Consider the following 16,795-nt stretch of genomic DNA (forward strand, 5'->3'; position numbering starts at 1 on the left):
AACCATAGTGATGAATTTCACCTTTCAAACCATCGAAAATTACCACAAAACTTTAATATAACCTAAATGTATATTAAAATTTTGTAAAATGAGATGGAAAGTACTATAGAACCCTGAAATAATATTTAAATCTTGTTTTTAAATACTTTTTCTATGAGTTTGGCCCTTTGTTTTCTCTTGCTAGTGTGCTTCCTCTTCTAAAAGACTTGAAATTCATTGGTTTAGTGGTTCTTTGCCAATTTTGAAGGTTTCCACCATTTTTTTTTTTTGGATTATCCCTTTGGCAAAAGAGCTATAGAAGTCAAAAGTCTTTTTGAAATGTTTGGTCGAATAAGGCACATTGTTTGAATATCGCAGGGAGTTAGTTTAAAGATTCACTACATTGACCTTTTTTTTTTGCAACGTTTCCTCCATATCAATCAATCACAAAATACTATCGTAGATGGTTTAGTTCGATCGATGATGATTGAGACTTATTATATATGTATTGGCTAATCATTACCCTAATTAGGATTACTTCGTTGGCAAACTATTCTTTACTTTCAATATTTCTTTTTAATTTTTTATCATTTATGAAGCAAAATTGAATGTCTAACTATATGTGTTTATGTGTTTATAAGCCACTTGAGCTAGGTTTATTCTGACCATTTCATGGTCTTTTTTTCCTTTTATAACCTATAATATATACTTTTGCACAGATTGAGTTGTTATTATTATTTTATTAAGTTGGCTAGTTGAGTTATCTATATTATCTCTAACTTTTATCTTTTTCAAAATGGCAACTTTGAAATCGAATTACGAATAAAAAATAGAAAATTTTGTTGATTCAATCAACTAGTTTTTTCAAAACAAAAAAGAAAAAACAAGAACTTATTAAAGTTTAGAAGTTATGTAATTTGATTGGTCTAATATTTTCTTTGCTATCAAACGCATACTCATATTATCTATAATACATGGAGGTACTTTTTAGTTTAGGCACGAGTGTTGGTAACGTAATTAACATTCGAAATCTTAATTATAGAAGTAAAACACTCAAACTTATACCAATGTTATAATTGAATTTTCAAACTAATTCAACTTTTATCATTTTTAGATGGAAATTTTAGGGCTTAATTTCTACAATGGAAACTTTAGATGTTTAATTGTAAATACCACCGCACATCTCTTGTTGTTTTTGTAATTTTTTTTTGGAACAAATCACAAAACCACCTCTAAAATACTGTATTAGTTTCAATTATACCTTTAAACTTTTAAAATTGAAAATTAAGTCTTTGAACTTTTTCAATTTTTAAAATTGCATCCTCAAACTTACATAATTGTATTTATTACGTATGCTTGAGTATTCAATTTTTATCTTTTGTTTTGTTTAATTTTTAAAATTATTGTAAACTTAAGAGTTCAATTTTAACTTTTTTGGAAATTTAGAGGTCCGATCGTTGTTATTGAAAGTTGGAGAATGTAATTGCAACTATTAACATATTTTTAGGTGACTTTTTTAATTTTTCATTTTTAAAATTAACATATGCCAATTAAACTCATAATATTGAATTTTCGTCGGGCGGTACTTGTAATTTGTCATTTTTAAAAATAACATATGAAGAAGAAAAATTAAATCTAATCTCCAAGTTAATGATACCAATTTATGCTAATTAAACTTATAGCATTGAATTTTCATCAACAAGAGATAAATATAAAACAAATTATTAGCTTGGTTTAACTAACATTTATATATTTTCGTAATTTAGAGCTCTAATAGTAATTTAATTTATAAATAAAATTTTAAAAGCTAATTAAATTAGGGTGATTTTGTAGATTTTTTATTAAAAAGAAAAAAGAAATATTCCTCCACGTATCAAACTTTTAATAAGCCGGCGCGTGTGATGCACGTGAGTCCAATCCAACCGTTTGCGTTACACTTCGATGTAAAAATTTCCGATTTACGGAATTATCGGCTCTTTCTCTTCTCTTTCTTCTTTCTCTCTTTTCTGTGTGATTTTGTTGAACAGGTTTCGACTCGCATGCCTTCCAACTTGGCAACAAATCGAGAGAGGAAAGAAAACTAAAATCCATGAACAAATCACTTCCAATCAACACAGATTCACCTTCGAATTAGGCGTTGATTTCTTCCTATACCTCCCAATTCCTCTTTCTTCCATTCCATTTCCCCACTATGATTCCCTGAATGGATCTGTGTCCTTTTTCCATTCTTCTTCACCAATGTCGGTTTCTCAAACCCTAGGTGGCACCTCCAGATGCGGCCGTGCCATCGGTCCTTCTCTCGATAAGATTGTCAAGAACGCAGCCTGGCGTAAGCATTCTCATCTTGTTTCTTCTTGTAAATCTGTTCTTGATAAGCTTGATTCTATTGCGGAGGCTGTTCCTCCTGATCCAACCTCCCCACTCGCTGGACTTTCACCTGCTGATGCGGACTTTGTGCTCCAACCTCTCCTTTTGGCTCTTGATGCTGCCTATGTCAAGGTTGCTGAGCCTGCGCTCGAGTGCGTTTTCAAATTGTTCTCCCGCGGTCTTTTCCGTGGGGAGATCGAGCGGCCCGATGGTGATGCGAATTCTAATGCTAGTTCCATTGTGTATAAGATTGTCGAGTCTGTTTGTAAGTCGGGAGGTCTTGGTGATGAAGGAATTGAGCTCACTGTTTTAAGAGTGTTGCTCTCTGCGGTTCGATGCCCTTGTGTTTTGATCCGGGGGGATTGTTTGGTTAATGTTGTTCGGACTTGTTATAATGTGTATCTCGGTGGGTTAAGTGGTACGAATCAGATCTGTGCAAAATCTGTTTTAGGTCAAGTAATGGTCATTGTTTTTAGTAGAGTGGAGGAGGACTCCATGGATGCTCCGATGAGGATAATTTCTGTGAGTGAATTATTGGAATTTACCGATAAGAACTTGAATGAAGGAAATTCTATATATTTTTGCCAGAACTTTATTAATGAGGTAATGGATGCCAGCGAAGGGATTGCGGACAAGAAATTGTACGAGTTTTCGGCAAAATTGCAGAATGGCCATGCTTCACCATTGAAAGTTGACAATAAAGGTGAATCTGATATAGGAGAAACGGAAGATGTTTGTAGTAAGATTAGGGAGGATGGATTCCATTTGTTTAAGAATTTGTGTAAATTGTCAATGAAATTCTCATCACCGGAGCACCCAGATGATCAGATCCTCATAAGAGGGAAAATATTGTCTCTGGAACTGTTAAAGGTGGTTATGGACAATGCAGGTCCAGTTTGGCGCTCAAACGAGAGGTAAGCATTTCATTTCTCATTGATTATTTTACTGCCACTTTTGTACATGTCTATAGAACTGACTTGAACTTCTATTCATGCAAAATTTTGACCAAATTAATTTTCGACCTTTTAGTTATGTAATACTATGTTACTAAGCCAGGTATTTTTCATTGGGGAAAATGACTTCTAGCAGTCAACCTAGAATTTTGTCTTATTTTGTTTTGAGAAATCTGTAACATTTTCGAGCTTCTTAGTTCTTATGGCATATGACATCTCAAATGAAGCTATAACTACACAGCCTCCCAATTGCGGAGGATTTGAGCTAGGCTATAGCCTATAGTTACGGGAAAAAGTTATCTTGTGTCTCGGATGCCACATTCAGGACGTAATTCCAAAATCACAACTTCTTATTTTGTCTGAGTACTTTGTAGTAAGCTATTGTTGATTGGATAAACTGTGACAGATTCTGTCACTGTTGGTTTCAGGTTTCTCAATGCTATCAAGCAATTTCTTTGCTTATCATTATTGAAAAACAGTGCTCTCTCGGCGATGGCCATCTTCCAGCTGCAATGTTGTATTTTTACTAGCTTGTTGACAAAATTTAGATCAGGATTAAAAGCAGAAGTTGGCATCTTCTTTCCCATGCTTGTCCTCCGAGTGCTTGAGAATGTACTTCAGCCTAGTTTCTTGCAGAAGATGACCGTGCTCAATTTGTTGGATAAGATATCTCAAGATTCACAGACTATGGTGGACATTTTTGTCAACTATGATTGTGATGTTGATTCTCCAAACATTTTTGAGAGGTACCGCACTTGTCCATGTCCTTTGTTATACGTGTTGATTTTGTTTGACTCGATATATAATTTTGATTTTCAACTGTTTTCTCAAGGGTTGGTGACTTTCTTCGACTTTGGGTTGGGGGGGATAGTGTGGTGTTTGAATTGTGATGTTAACGTCATACCTAATTGCCATATTGCCAGGATTGTGAATGGCCTTTTGAAAACTGCTCTTGGACCGCCTTCTGGTTCAACCACGACTTTGTCTCCAGCACAGGATATTACATTTAGGCTTGAATCTGTTAAGTGTTTAGTAAGCATCATTAAATCAATGGGAACTTGGATGGACCAACAAATGAAGCTAGACGATACAAATATTCTCAAAACTTCTGAGAGCGATGCATCACCTGAGAATCAAATAAGTGGGGAAGAAACAGCTGCTGTTGACTCTGAGCTCCAATCAGATGGAAATTCTGAGTTCTCAGATGCTGCTACCCTTGAGCAAAGGAGAGCTTACAAAATCGAACTCCAGGTTTGAGCATTACTTAATCTCTTGTTAATACATTTTATTTATGTTGAGGGTCGGTGATGAGTGGTGACTTGTATTCTTTTTTCTTTTTTTCTTTTTTTTGATATCCGTGAGTGTCCGAGTCAGCTTACACGCACCTCGTCTAATCTCACGGGGCATCCACCCTACAACATTTGGATGTGAAGGAAACTCATAGGAAATTAATTCCTAGGTAGGTGGCCACCATGGATTGAACCCATGACCGCTTAGTTAGACTTCTGTTTTGGAAGTATGAAGGTTCAACTTAGGACAAGATGATAAATCGTATGATGGCAATGGCAATTTATTAGGAGGTTGTTTTCTTTGGTGGGGTAGGAGAAGAAAAAAATGATTAGAGGCTATAATTAGTGAATGGAGAATTACACCAATGTAAAGCTTTGAAGAGAGCCAAAAAATCTGATGAGTTGTTGAAGATATTGGAGATGAAAGTTGTTATTGTTGATGGCTTTTATTTATTTGTTTGTTTATTTTTGGCGAGAAACCATTTCATGAGTAAAGAGAAACTAACTATAGATGAAGGAATATAAGACATCCTTTAGAGTGAGTTTACAGTTGGGAACTCTGGCATTGGTTATAGATCACATTTCTTCCATTATCTTCAAAGGAAAGGGGGAGTTGTTCTTGAGGAAGAGAAGTGTAGATGATGGTTTGCTTGGGTGGTGTCCAATAGTTGAGGCCTTCTTGTGTAATTGATTACTTTGGGGGTTTTTGAGGGAGGAAATTCAGCCTGTTATTCGCCTTTCCTCTGTGGCTTGTCATCTGGTTAATCCTACTTTTTTTTCTCACTTTGTTCCTTACTAATTATTGCTGTTATTTGTATTGACAACTTCCTCAAATATTGTTTGGTGTTACAAAATACTCATCATATATTCTATTTTTTCAACACATTTCATATCAGAGGTAATTAGCCTTGTTCTAACAACTTTCCTGATTTACGTCCAGAAAGGTATTTCGCTGTTCAATAGGAAACCTTCCAGGGGCATTGAGTTTCTGATCAGCACAAAAAAAGTTGGTGGTTCTCCTGAAGAGGTGGCTTCTTTTCTCAAGAATACAAACGGCCTGAATGAAACAGTCATTGGTGATTATTTGGGTGAAAGGGAGGAATTCCCTTTGAAAGTTATGCATGCTTATGTTGATTCCTTTAATTTTAAAGTGATGGACTTTGGCGAAGCAATAAGGTTTTTCCTGCGGGGCTTCAGGTTACCAGGAGAAGCACAAAAGATTGATCGGATCATGGAGAAGTTTGCCGAGCGGTACTGTAAATGTAACCCAGATTCATTTACGAGTGCAGATACTGCTTATGTTCTTGCTTATTCTGTAATCATGCTGAACACAGATGCTCATAATAACATGGTGAAAGAAAAGGTTTGACTCTAACTTGTGCATTTGATTGCATATTGGTTTAGTAGCCTGCTTGTAAGTTATAGATAATATTTAGGTTACTTCTATGACCCTATTCTGTAAAGTAAGTCTTTTTTATTTATTCCTACTTTGGAGTTCTCATATAATCTCCTTAAATAATGCCTGCCCTTTTCTCATGAGAACAGTATTGCCCCATCATTATTTACATTTTGACTACAAAAGTGCAATTATTTATTTATTGTTTTATGTGGGAGATTTGAAAGGTGGCTTATGTATGCCCACTGCCCAGTGAAGGATTTCACGAAGTAATATTGTCAGACTTATTACCTGTTAAAATTTGTAAAACGTGATTTCTGGGATACTTTTCCTTGTGTGGTGACTAGTGAATGCATGCAACAATTTCTGAAACTTATAAAATATTGCTGCTTTTCACGCCTAAGTTTTCTTTACACATTGATACTTGAGTTCTTTGACTTTTATGTACTTCGATATCTTTCTGACTTCTATTGTGCTTTGGTTGGATATTCAGATGACAAAAGCTGATTTTATTCGGAACAATCGAGGAATTGATGACGGCAAGGACTTACCCGACGAGTATCTTGGTGCTCTTTATGATCAGATTGTTAGGAATGAAATTAAGATGAATTCTGATTCTTCTGCTTCACAAAGTAAGCAGGCAACTAGCATCAACAAACTTTTGGGCTTGGATGGTATACTCAATTTAGTTTCTTGGAAGCAGACAGAAGAAAAAGCTGTTGGTGCAAATGGGCTTCTTATAAGGCACATACAGGAGCAGTTTAAGGCGAAATCTGGAAAATCTGAGTAAGCTATGAAATGAAACCTTAGTTGATATTTTTCTTATATAAAAAAAATTCTTAGTTGAATTTCAATCTGCTTGTGAGAAATTTATTTAATTGCGGCAATAGTTTTCCATTGTAATTTGTTGGTGGTTTATGATTGGTTCTATCTATATTAGACTTTCATTTACTTTCTGTTGGTTCCTTGTGGATTTTTATCTAAGGTTTGCCTTGTATACTTTGTCAATAGATGATTTTATTTTTTTGGTTTAGGCACCTTAAAGATTAGGAACTTACACTTCTTATAAAAACTAGGAACTTAGTTTTTCTGTATTTGCAGATCTGTTTATCACGCTGTGACGGATGTAACAATATTGAGGTTTATGGTGGAAGTTTTCTGGGGTCCTATGTTGGCGGCATTCAGTGTGACTCTTGACCAAAGTGATGATAAGCTTGCTACTTCTCAATGCTTACTAGGCTTTCGGTATGCTGTGCATGTTACAGCTGTCATGGGCTTGCAGACTCAACGGGACGCATTTGTGACATCCATGGCTAAGTTTACCTATCTTCATTGTGCTGCAGATATGAAACAAAAAAACGTTGAAGCTGTGAAGGTATGTGTATTCTCATCATTAAAAAAGATAGTGGTTTTTTCCTCTAAAACAGTTGCCCTATTAAGGGATATCTTGTGCTACCCATCTAAATTGAGAATAGGGCTAAAATATGGTAGCCCATATACTCATGTAGGCTATTAAACGGATGCCCATTTTCCCACAGTGAAGCGTAGGTTATCAAACATCTCCTAACTCTTGAACTAGCTAAATCAAGTTTGATGTGCAAACATTGTGTCAAGAAATGAGCCTTCTTCGAAGGGGCAGGATGATAGTTTATGGATTCGTTCATTTTCTCAGATCCCATTGAATTATACGTGAAGAGCTAGCTACATTTTTTTTTTGAAATGAAAACATCTCTTTAATGATAATAATAAAGAGCCAAAGCTCAAAGTACATGAGGTATATACATGAGCAAAACCTAGGTTGTTTTACCTAGTTGGAAACCTTTTGTTTAGTGGGGTTCTTTTTTGGGGCTTGTTTTTTGGATGCCCTTGTATTCTTCATTTTTTCTCAATGAAAGTTGTTTCTATATAAAAAAAATATTGAATTATACGTGAAGATTTAGCTACTTAGTCTGGTTTTATATGTTTTGTTGTATGGTCAATTTTTACAAGTCTGTGAGGATATTTTCTTTTTCTTTTTTCTACAAAATAAATGATCTTTTTCCTGCTATGAATCAATGCAATGTACAGGCTATAATATCGATTGCCATAGAGGATGGTGATTTTCTTCAAGAGGCATGGGAGCACATATTTACATGTCTCTCTAGAATTGAAAACTTACAATTATTGGGAGAGGGTGCACCATCTGATGCATCGTTTTTGACCACATCAAATATTGAAACTGAAGAAAAAGCTCTGAAGACGGCAGGTTTATCATCTCTGAAGAGAAAAGGAAGTCTCCAAAATCCAGCTGTTATGGCTGTTGTTCGTGGAGGTTCATACGACAGCACCTCTCTCGGAGCAAATTCTTCTCCAGGACCAGTGACTCCTGATCAGATTAACCACCTAATTTCAAACTTGCATTTGCTCCATCAAATAGGCAATTTTGAGTTGAACCACGTATTTGCTCATAGTCAAAGCTTGAACAGTGAAGCGATAGTAGCATTCGTGAAGGCTCTTTGCAAAGTTGCTATTGCAGAGTTGCAGTCTCCTACAGACCCACGTGTGTTCAGCCTCACTAAATTAGTTGAAGTGGCGTAAGATCTGTCTTTGCCTTGATTTCGCTTCATCTGCATAGTGTTCAATTTTCCTTAAAGAATGAAATGCTTAGGTTTAAGAAAGTACTTATATAATGGTTTTTCTTGAATCATAGGGTTCCGTGACACATATTATATCCTTTTCTTAATAAAATCGTCAGTTTAGGTAATGCTTCACATTTTCTTAATGTGCGAGCCTCTGCAGTGTCTTTGACTAGTTTACATTTAAAAATGGAATGGGAAAATCACCTGACACCATTGTTTCTTTTGCAGGCATTACAACATGAACCGTATCAGATTGGTGTGGTCTCGCATGTGGAATGTTCTTTCTGATTTCTTTGTATCAGTTGGCTTGTCAGAAAACCTTTCGGTTGCAATATTTGTGATGGACTCTTTGAGGCAGCTCGCAATGAAATTTTTGGAGCGTGAGGAGCTTGCAAATTATAACTTCCAGAATGAATTTCTGCGACCCTTCGTAATAGTTATGCAGAAAAGCGGCTCCACAGAAATTAGGGAATTGATAGTTCGATGCATTTCGCAGATGGTTCTCAGTCGGGTCAATAATGTGAAATCTGGATGGAAAAGTGTTTTTATGGTACGTAGAGAACATCAGGAGTAAAATTTGGGTGTCACAATACTAATTTATTGCTAGGACGGAAAATCTTATTTTTTTAGATCCCCTTTTTTAAATCTTAGTTCCCTCTCTCTGTTAGCTCCAACTTTACTATCAACTCTTGGACTGTTAATTTTAGTAGGGGAGGGATTTCAATTCTAAAAATTGAACTGAAAGTTCAAATTACTCTATTTTAAAATTTAAGCTGTGAGGTTCAGATTGATTTAACCTTTCTATTATTTTATTGTTATTATAATAGGGTGTACTGTTGTGTGTGTGTGCGTGTGCTTTTGCCCCCCTCCTTTGTGAGCCAGGTTTTGGGTTTTGTTAATTCTTTAACATATTATATGGTGTATACTTTTAGACGAGGAATATTAAATAATAAACTGGATCTTACGATTTCTCCCTCCCAATTGTGATTATTTTTATGAGGTGTATTAATGGAGTCGTCATCTAATTCAATCACCTTGTACTCAACTCTTATCTCAGGTTTTCACTGCTGCTGCTGCTGACGAGCGGAAGAATATTGTCTTATTGGCTTTTGAAACCATGGAAAAAATAGTTCGAGAATATTTTCCTTACATAACTGAGACCGAAACTACAACATTTACCGATTGTGTCCGATGTCTGATTACTTTTACAAATAGCAGATTTAATAGTGATGTCAGTCTCAATGCCATTGCGTTCCTTCGCTTTTGTGCTGTAAAACTTGCAGAAGGGGGACTCGTTTGCTATGAGATGGCTGGAGATAATGTTTCATCCAATTCTCCAGATGAACCCACTCCCACGCCCACTCCCACGCCCACTGACAAGGATGATTATGCTTCCTATTGGGTTCCTTTACTTGCAGGTAACACTGCTTTAATACTGGATTTTGGCTAGACGAGATATGCGTTTATTTTTACCATACATACATTGTTATGCGAACTCACTTTTAGATGCACTTGTCTAGTAGTTTTTATTATGTGAATTAACTTTTATGATCAAAATTAATTTTCTATATTATATCACAGCTGTTGTCACTCCTTTTTTGGGTGACACTATTTCCTTTGAAATCTACCTGTTCGGGTTACCGGTTAGTACATGTTTGAGATTGATTTTGAAATGGTTAAATCACTTCTTTTCAGCTTCAAAATTACTCCGAAATTCGAAACACCCACTTTACTCCTCAAAATCAATTTAATATTTAATTTTTACTTCTAATTACAATTTTCATACATCAAAAGTTGTTTGGAATTTGCCTCAACTAAAAAAAAAGGTTTTAAATGATTAAAAGTATGTTTAAGGGATTTTGAAAATAGCAAAAGTATTTTAAAATCACTCCAAACACACCATTACATGTTTTCCATCGCACATTGTTTGGATCTACATAATGTTTTTCCTTTATCCTTTCAGGGCTATCAAAGTTAACATCTGATCCTCGATCACCCATCAGAAAAAGTTCTTTGGAAGTACTTTTTAATATCCTCAAAGATCATGGTCATCTTTTCTCACGTCAATTCTGGGTTGGTGTTATCAATTCCGTAGTCTTCCCCATATTCAATTCTTTACATGACAAGAAAGAAGTGGACATGGATGAAAACGACAAATACACAGAAGGAAGTACATGGGATTCTGATACCTGTGCAGTGGCAGCAGATTGTTTAGTAGATCTGTTTGTTAGTTTTTTCAATGTAATAAGATCTCAACTACCCGGCGTGGTGGCGATTCTTACGGGATTCATTAGGAGTCCAATCCAAGGTCCTGCCAGCACTGGTGTTGCTGCATTAATGCGTTTGGCAGGCGACTTGGCTAACAGGCTTACCGAAAACGAGTGGAGAGAGATCTTTCTTGCTTTGAAGGAAGCTGCCACATTAACCGTGCCTGGATTTCTCAAGGTCCTGAGGACCATGGATGACATCAATGTTCCCGGGATCTCTCAATCTTGTTATGACGTGGATGCAGCTTCAGATCAAGGTTTGTCAACCGATGGTTTTGATGATGATGATCTGCAAACGGCCTCCTATATCGTTTCGAGAATGAAGAGTCATATCTCAATGCAACTCCTCGTCTTACAGGTTAGCTTCTTTCTCATATTCCAAAAATGTTGTATTTTGATAGAATATAACATTTTGTCACATTTCTCTGATCAGGTCATAACTGATTTGTACAAGAACCATACCCAACCTTTCTCTCAAGGCAACATTTCCATCATTCTTGAGATCTTTTCTTCCATTTCCACACATGCCCAGAAACTTAATTCTGACACAGTCCTTCAAAAGAAGCTACAGAAAGCTTGCTCCATCCTAGAGATATCTGACCCACCCATGGTTCACTTCGAAAACGAGTCTTACCAGAGCTACCTCAACTTTCTCCAGAATATGCTAGCCAATAACCCGTTGCTCTCTAATTCAACTCTTATTGAATCCGAACTTGTCACTGTCTGTGCACAAATTTTGCATATCTACTTGAAGTGCACCGGGACACAGAATGAGCTGAAAGAAACCAACCAGCCTGTACAACATTGGATCCTTCCGTTGGGTGCAGCAAGGAAGGAGGAACTGGCTGCTCGAACATCTCTAGTTGTCTCAGCACTGCGGGTTCTATGCGGGTTTGAAAAGGACCTATTTAAAAGGTATGTTCCACAGCTTTTTCCATTGTTGGTAGAGCTTGTAAGGAGTGAACATAGCTCTGGAGAAGTTCAGGTTGTTTTGAGCATCATATTTCAATCATGTATAGGGCCAATAATTATGCAATAATAAGATTATATATACACACACACATATAAATATATAAATTCTTTGTGGTATACTTAGCATTCCCTTGTAAATCAATCTTTAACTAGGTTGGCTTGAGGGTGGAGCCATCCACATTATTTTGTAGAATATGTCAAGTCCCAAAATTTTTGCCTAGTGGAGAGAGGAGATGTATGTTCTAATATTCATAATATAAAATCGAGAGTTTTTTTCTTCCCTTTGCATCCCTTTTTTTCTTGGGTTCTAACTCCCATATAATATATGGTTGGCATTTGTAAATTTTCCTTGAATAAAGGTTCCTTTGATGAGCATTTGAGCTATATTGTAAACAATTGTTCTTTTGCAAATTCCCACCTCCCCACCACAGTTCGGTACGAACTTTACTATTATTTTGAGTGAGAATGAAACATCATGGGTTAAGATGAGGTGAATTTGATTAGTTGAGTGTTTGTTTGCTGGTTCGTTCGATGTATCAAGGCAAAATGGTTACATCCTAGGGTGAATTCATACGTGATGAAGTTCTTTTATTCTTGGCAATGAGTTGACATATGACATATGCACTAAAAATGTTTCAAGGAATGTTTTCTTAGTTAAGTAATTTATTCTTCTTTAAAACGAGAATAATCATCATAATTAGCTTCTGTTCAAGGCTTCAAATTGCAACACATTCACATTCTTGGATATGTATGTTGAAGTTAAATTAATGTCTATTTTCTAAGTAGATGCGAATCACGTGTTTATGTTCAATCTTTAATTAAGACAAGCTACCTCTTGGTGCCTCGAGGTCACAAGTATTCTCCTTTTAGGATATGCATGTTAAGCTTTAATTCAAACTAAACATTTTAAAAATTTGGAGCTCAAGCTCCCTAGATATCTTCTCCAAGTTTGCATTAAAGTACAAACTAGGTAAGGTTACAAGTTGTGACAAATGCTCAATAATATTTGTTTACTTTTAAATTTTGATTAACTATCTATTCTAATTAGTTCTTTGAAATGTATTTTGAGAAATTTGGTCTAAAACATACAACATATCCTAATCATACTTCTACCGGTTTGGAAGACAAGATGAATAAATTGCAAAAGAGAAGAATTGAAAAAATTTGGAAGAGAAGATGAATAAATCGCAAAGAAGAAAAAATAGTAGTGACGAATAGTCCACAATATCAATGAGAGATCTGAAATTTTTGAAAATATTTTATCTGTTAGTTTTAAAACCAAGTGCTTATAAACTTGACATTTAGAAAAACTCTACCGAGAAGTGTAACTTATGAACTCATTTTTTAATAACAAAAGAACAAAAAAATTCTTAAACTAACCTTAAATTCAAATACATTTTTAGTAAACTTTTTATCCTACAAAAACTTCATATCCCATTGATATTGATATAATTTTTTTTCCTTTTGTCGTCCAATCAATAAAAAAGACAATAAATAAAAAAAAAAGAAAAAATAAACACCAATTACATTGATTTTAAGAAAAATGAAAATTCATTCCAATCGAAACAAGCACCCACCAGTAATCAAAACATCCAAAGACATATTTGTAAGAAATTCACGGTTGTAAATATAACAATTAGATCTTAAATATATAGTAAAATTTATCAGAGTCTATTAATAATTTAAGTTTATCTATACATTTATTAGATATAAAAGTTTATCGCAGATAAACTTTCCTGTGTTTGTGAATTTTAAAAAATGCTGCTATATACTTAATTATTATTTCTAAAATTGCTACTCAGTATAATTATCCTTCCTCACCGTTGAGAACGGAAGTAAGAAAAAAATTTTGACTCAAGAAGGTCGAAGAAGAGAAAAATAAATAAAATGGAAGAAAACTTACATCAAGTTTCTCTTCCATAAAAAGTCAAATTGTTAAACAAATTAGAATTCATAAGATCCAACGAGATAAAGACCTTCAAAGAAACTGACACGACTTTCATCAAACGACACTCGTTACCTATTAATCTCAATCAAGCCATGCATCCACATCATTTACCTTCCAAAACTATATATGACCTCTAAATTGTTTGTGGCTCAATGATTTGGTTAGTTTTTCTCATATGCCTTTTTAGGTTTGAAGGACACAGACATGTTCACATGGCCACAACTTTTCCCTTTGATTTTGTGTCCAATTTCCTCTCCTCTCTTCTCTTAAGCTCACAACCTCTCTCCTTTAACAATCTTTCCATTTCTCAGTTCTTAAAATTATACCCAACGCTTACTTATCGTTCTATAAATTTCTTGCTTTCTTATGTATCAATATTTTCTAAAAATATCAAATAAAAAATAGTTTTAAAATCTTGTTTTTGTTTTAAATTTTGGTTAAGAATTCAATAATATGAAACCACTAGTAAACAAATTTAGAGAAAAATAATAAAACCAAATGGTAATTATAGTGAGATATTAGTTTTTTTTCTTTTATACGTTATCATTTGGTATATTTCAGTTCATATACTTTCAAAGAATTTAGTGAAAAAGAGAGTTTTTTATAAAAATAGAAAAAGAAAAACGCATAACTATTTATATTTCATGACAAAAAAAATACTAGAGAACAAAAATACGCGACACTTGCTTTTACGTAAATATTTTGTCCATTTTTTTTCTATTTGTAACGATTTCTCAAGAAAAAAAAATATTTTTGGTCTTAGATTAAAGTGTGGAGTTTTTATTTAGCACATTTAATTTGAAAATTGAAATATATTTGATATTATTTCAAAGCAAAATATAAAAGTTTAGGGGTTATTTCTATAATATAAAGCCCTTTTTAAAATGAGTTATATATATGAAAGTATTATATATATATATGTATACTTTTGAATTACATAAATGCCCAAATCAATTTTCCTCTTCCATTCTTTAAATTGAGAAAAATGTTTTTCATTCCTCACTTTGGTTTTTCAATAAAATCAAATAGATTTTGTAATCTTTTGAATTAATCTAAACCACACATATATTAATCATGGGAAGATATTAATACGTAATTGTTTCTAACCTCAAAATTAATTCCTCAATTTAATAAATACCAAAAAAAAAAAAGAAGAAGAAGAAGAAGAAATATATGTATTGAGTTAGTGGTTCCGAAATACATCTAACACATTTCATATATAACACTACTCACATCATCTAACACCGATAATCTGACGAGTTTAGTCTAGGTTAAATTTTATACACTTTATATATATATAATTGAAATAATATCAATATCAGAAGTTGGTCTAGTGGTAAAAGTGTTGCCTAGCTCTGACCTTTAGACTTAGGTAATTCAAGCCCCTCGTCAATAAATTTTTTGGATTTGTCATTGATAATAACTATAGTATACTGAGAAAAAGAGCATAGTTCGATTGACTTATTGTGTGTTTGTATTTGGTTTGAATATCTTTGAAGTTAGTTCAATTTTAGTTTGTAATTTCATGAGTCAATTTTTGAAAGATTAAATAATCATGTAGTGGACAGTGGTGGATCTAGAAATTTTACATAGGGAACACCGTGCACTATATAATAAACACACTAAAAATATTTTTAAAAAATATCTCGACGTTTCACTGATGCTCCAATAACATTCACTACATTTGTAGTAATAAAGAAAGATCGATAACTTTCACATGATTTTTTTAATGTAAATATGTGAATTTAAAATTTGCATACAAAAAAAAAAAATAATAAGAAAGAAAGAATAATACATTTTTTTATAGAATATTGTTGAAGGAGTAGAAGTTTGGATCACTGATTTTGTTGCATTTTTTAATTTTTTTTGTTAGATAACAAATGAGGTCTAGAAAATAAGTCAAGGTTATATATGAGTTTTTTTTTCTCTTTTAAAAAAATTATCTTTCTTTTAGGAAATCAAATTATGTTCCTTTCGAGAAATTATTGAAATTTAGAAAGAAATTTGATATCTTCCCTCTAGAAAATCATTAAAATTTAGAAAGAAATTTGATATTTAGAAAAAGAAAATTATTGATATTTGAGAAAAGAAATTGATTCATGTTTTGAATAAAATCTATTTTGTAATAGTTTAGAAAAAACGTATTGATATTTGGAAGAAAAACAATTTCGTAAAAATAATTGTAGTAGATGAGATTTGAACTCACTGAAGCAGAAGCAAAATTTAGGCAAAATGAAGCTTAATTTAATATATATTGTAATCTAATACTTCAAAATTAATATTAAAATACAAAAATCGATAATGTAAAGGAGATCATGTGACCCCTAACCCCTTATTAAATCCGCTCTTGATAGTGGAAGTAATTGGATCAAATATGTAATCAATTTTAAAAGATTAAACATGCACTTAAAAAAGAAAAAGAAAAAGAAAAAAAAAGATTTCAAGTATTCATACATTTAAAGCTCAATTGTTGTATAATTGGTCACAAACTCTCAATTGTTTGTTGTTGTATAATTGAATGTTAAATTAAACTACAAACACATTGTTAGAGATTTCAATCCCAAATCGTAAAAATATCTCAAAATTAAATTACATTCAAACCTTTTTTTTTTTTTTTGCTCATCGTGAAAAATGATATGTTTTTATTTATCATGAATTAAAAGATAATTATATTTTTTTTTAACAAAAAATAAGTTTCATCAAAATAACAATAATGAAAACGTTTTAATTAACAAATTATCATTTTTTAATCTTTAGTGAGATACTATTTTTATATTAATTAATGTATGTATTATTTATTACATTATTATAATAACAAGAAAATATATTCATCCACGTGTAACTTTTAATATATAAACTTTTCACTAAATTTTCAAAATTAGCTAAATGAACAAACTATTTACACGGCAATAAGTCTTTGTGAGGGTTAGTTGTAAATATAATAATTAGATTCAAAATAATTAAGTATATAGTAAAATTTTAAAAAAAATTAAAATTTGTCAAAGT

General features: G+C 33.2%; 1 protein-coding gene across 2 annotated transcripts; it reads left to right on the forward strand.

Moving 5' to 3' along the window:
* The first annotated feature begins 1,941 nt into the window (after positions 1-1,941).
* On the forward strand, positions 1,942-12,216 carry LOC101212521 (brefeldin A-inhibited guanine nucleotide-exchange protein 1). Of its 2 annotated transcripts, none has more exons than XM_004153707.3 (11): positions 1,942-3,260; positions 3,728-4,045; positions 4,223-4,550; positions 5,529-5,951; positions 6,478-6,770; positions 7,086-7,359; positions 8,052-8,557; positions 8,831-9,152; positions 9,660-10,020; positions 10,566-11,227; positions 11,303-12,216. In XM_004153707.3, exons 1-11 carry the CDS (start codon positions 2,218-2,220, stop codon positions 11,906-11,908), a joined length of 5,136 nt encoding a protein of 1,711 aa, XP_004153755.1. In that variant the 5' UTR covers positions 1,942-2,217; the 3' UTR covers positions 11,909-12,216. The 2 variants fall into 2 exon arrangements, with proteins under 2 accessions (XP_004153755.1, XP_011658643.1); XM_011660341.2 differs by having other exon boundaries at positions 3,091-3,260; positions 3,706-4,045.
* Positions 12,217-16,795: the final 4,579 nt, after the last annotated feature.

Source organism: Cucumis sativus, chromosome 7 (genome assembly GCF_000004075.3).
Source record: "Cucumis sativus cultivar 9930 chromosome 7, Cucumber_9930_V3, whole genome shotgun sequence".
Classification (NCBI taxonomy): Eukaryota; Viridiplantae; Streptophyta; class Magnoliopsida; order Cucurbitales; family Cucurbitaceae; genus Cucumis; species Cucumis sativus.

Bases quoted from the DNA above. Each gene is read 5' to 3' on its own strand.
- LOC101212521 (XM_004153707.3), top strand. From the start codon at position 2,218: ATGTCGGTTTCTCAAACCCTAGGTGGCACCTCCAGATGCGGCCGTGCC. The intron at 6,771-7,085 runs GTAAGCTATGAA...CTGTATTTGCAG, and splicing joins GCGAAATCTGGAAAATCTGA to ATCTGTTTATCACGCTGTGA. The intron at 10,021-10,565 runs GTAACACTGCTT...TTATCCTTTCAG, and splicing joins TTGGGTTCCTTTACTTGCAG to GGCTATCAAAGTTAACATCT.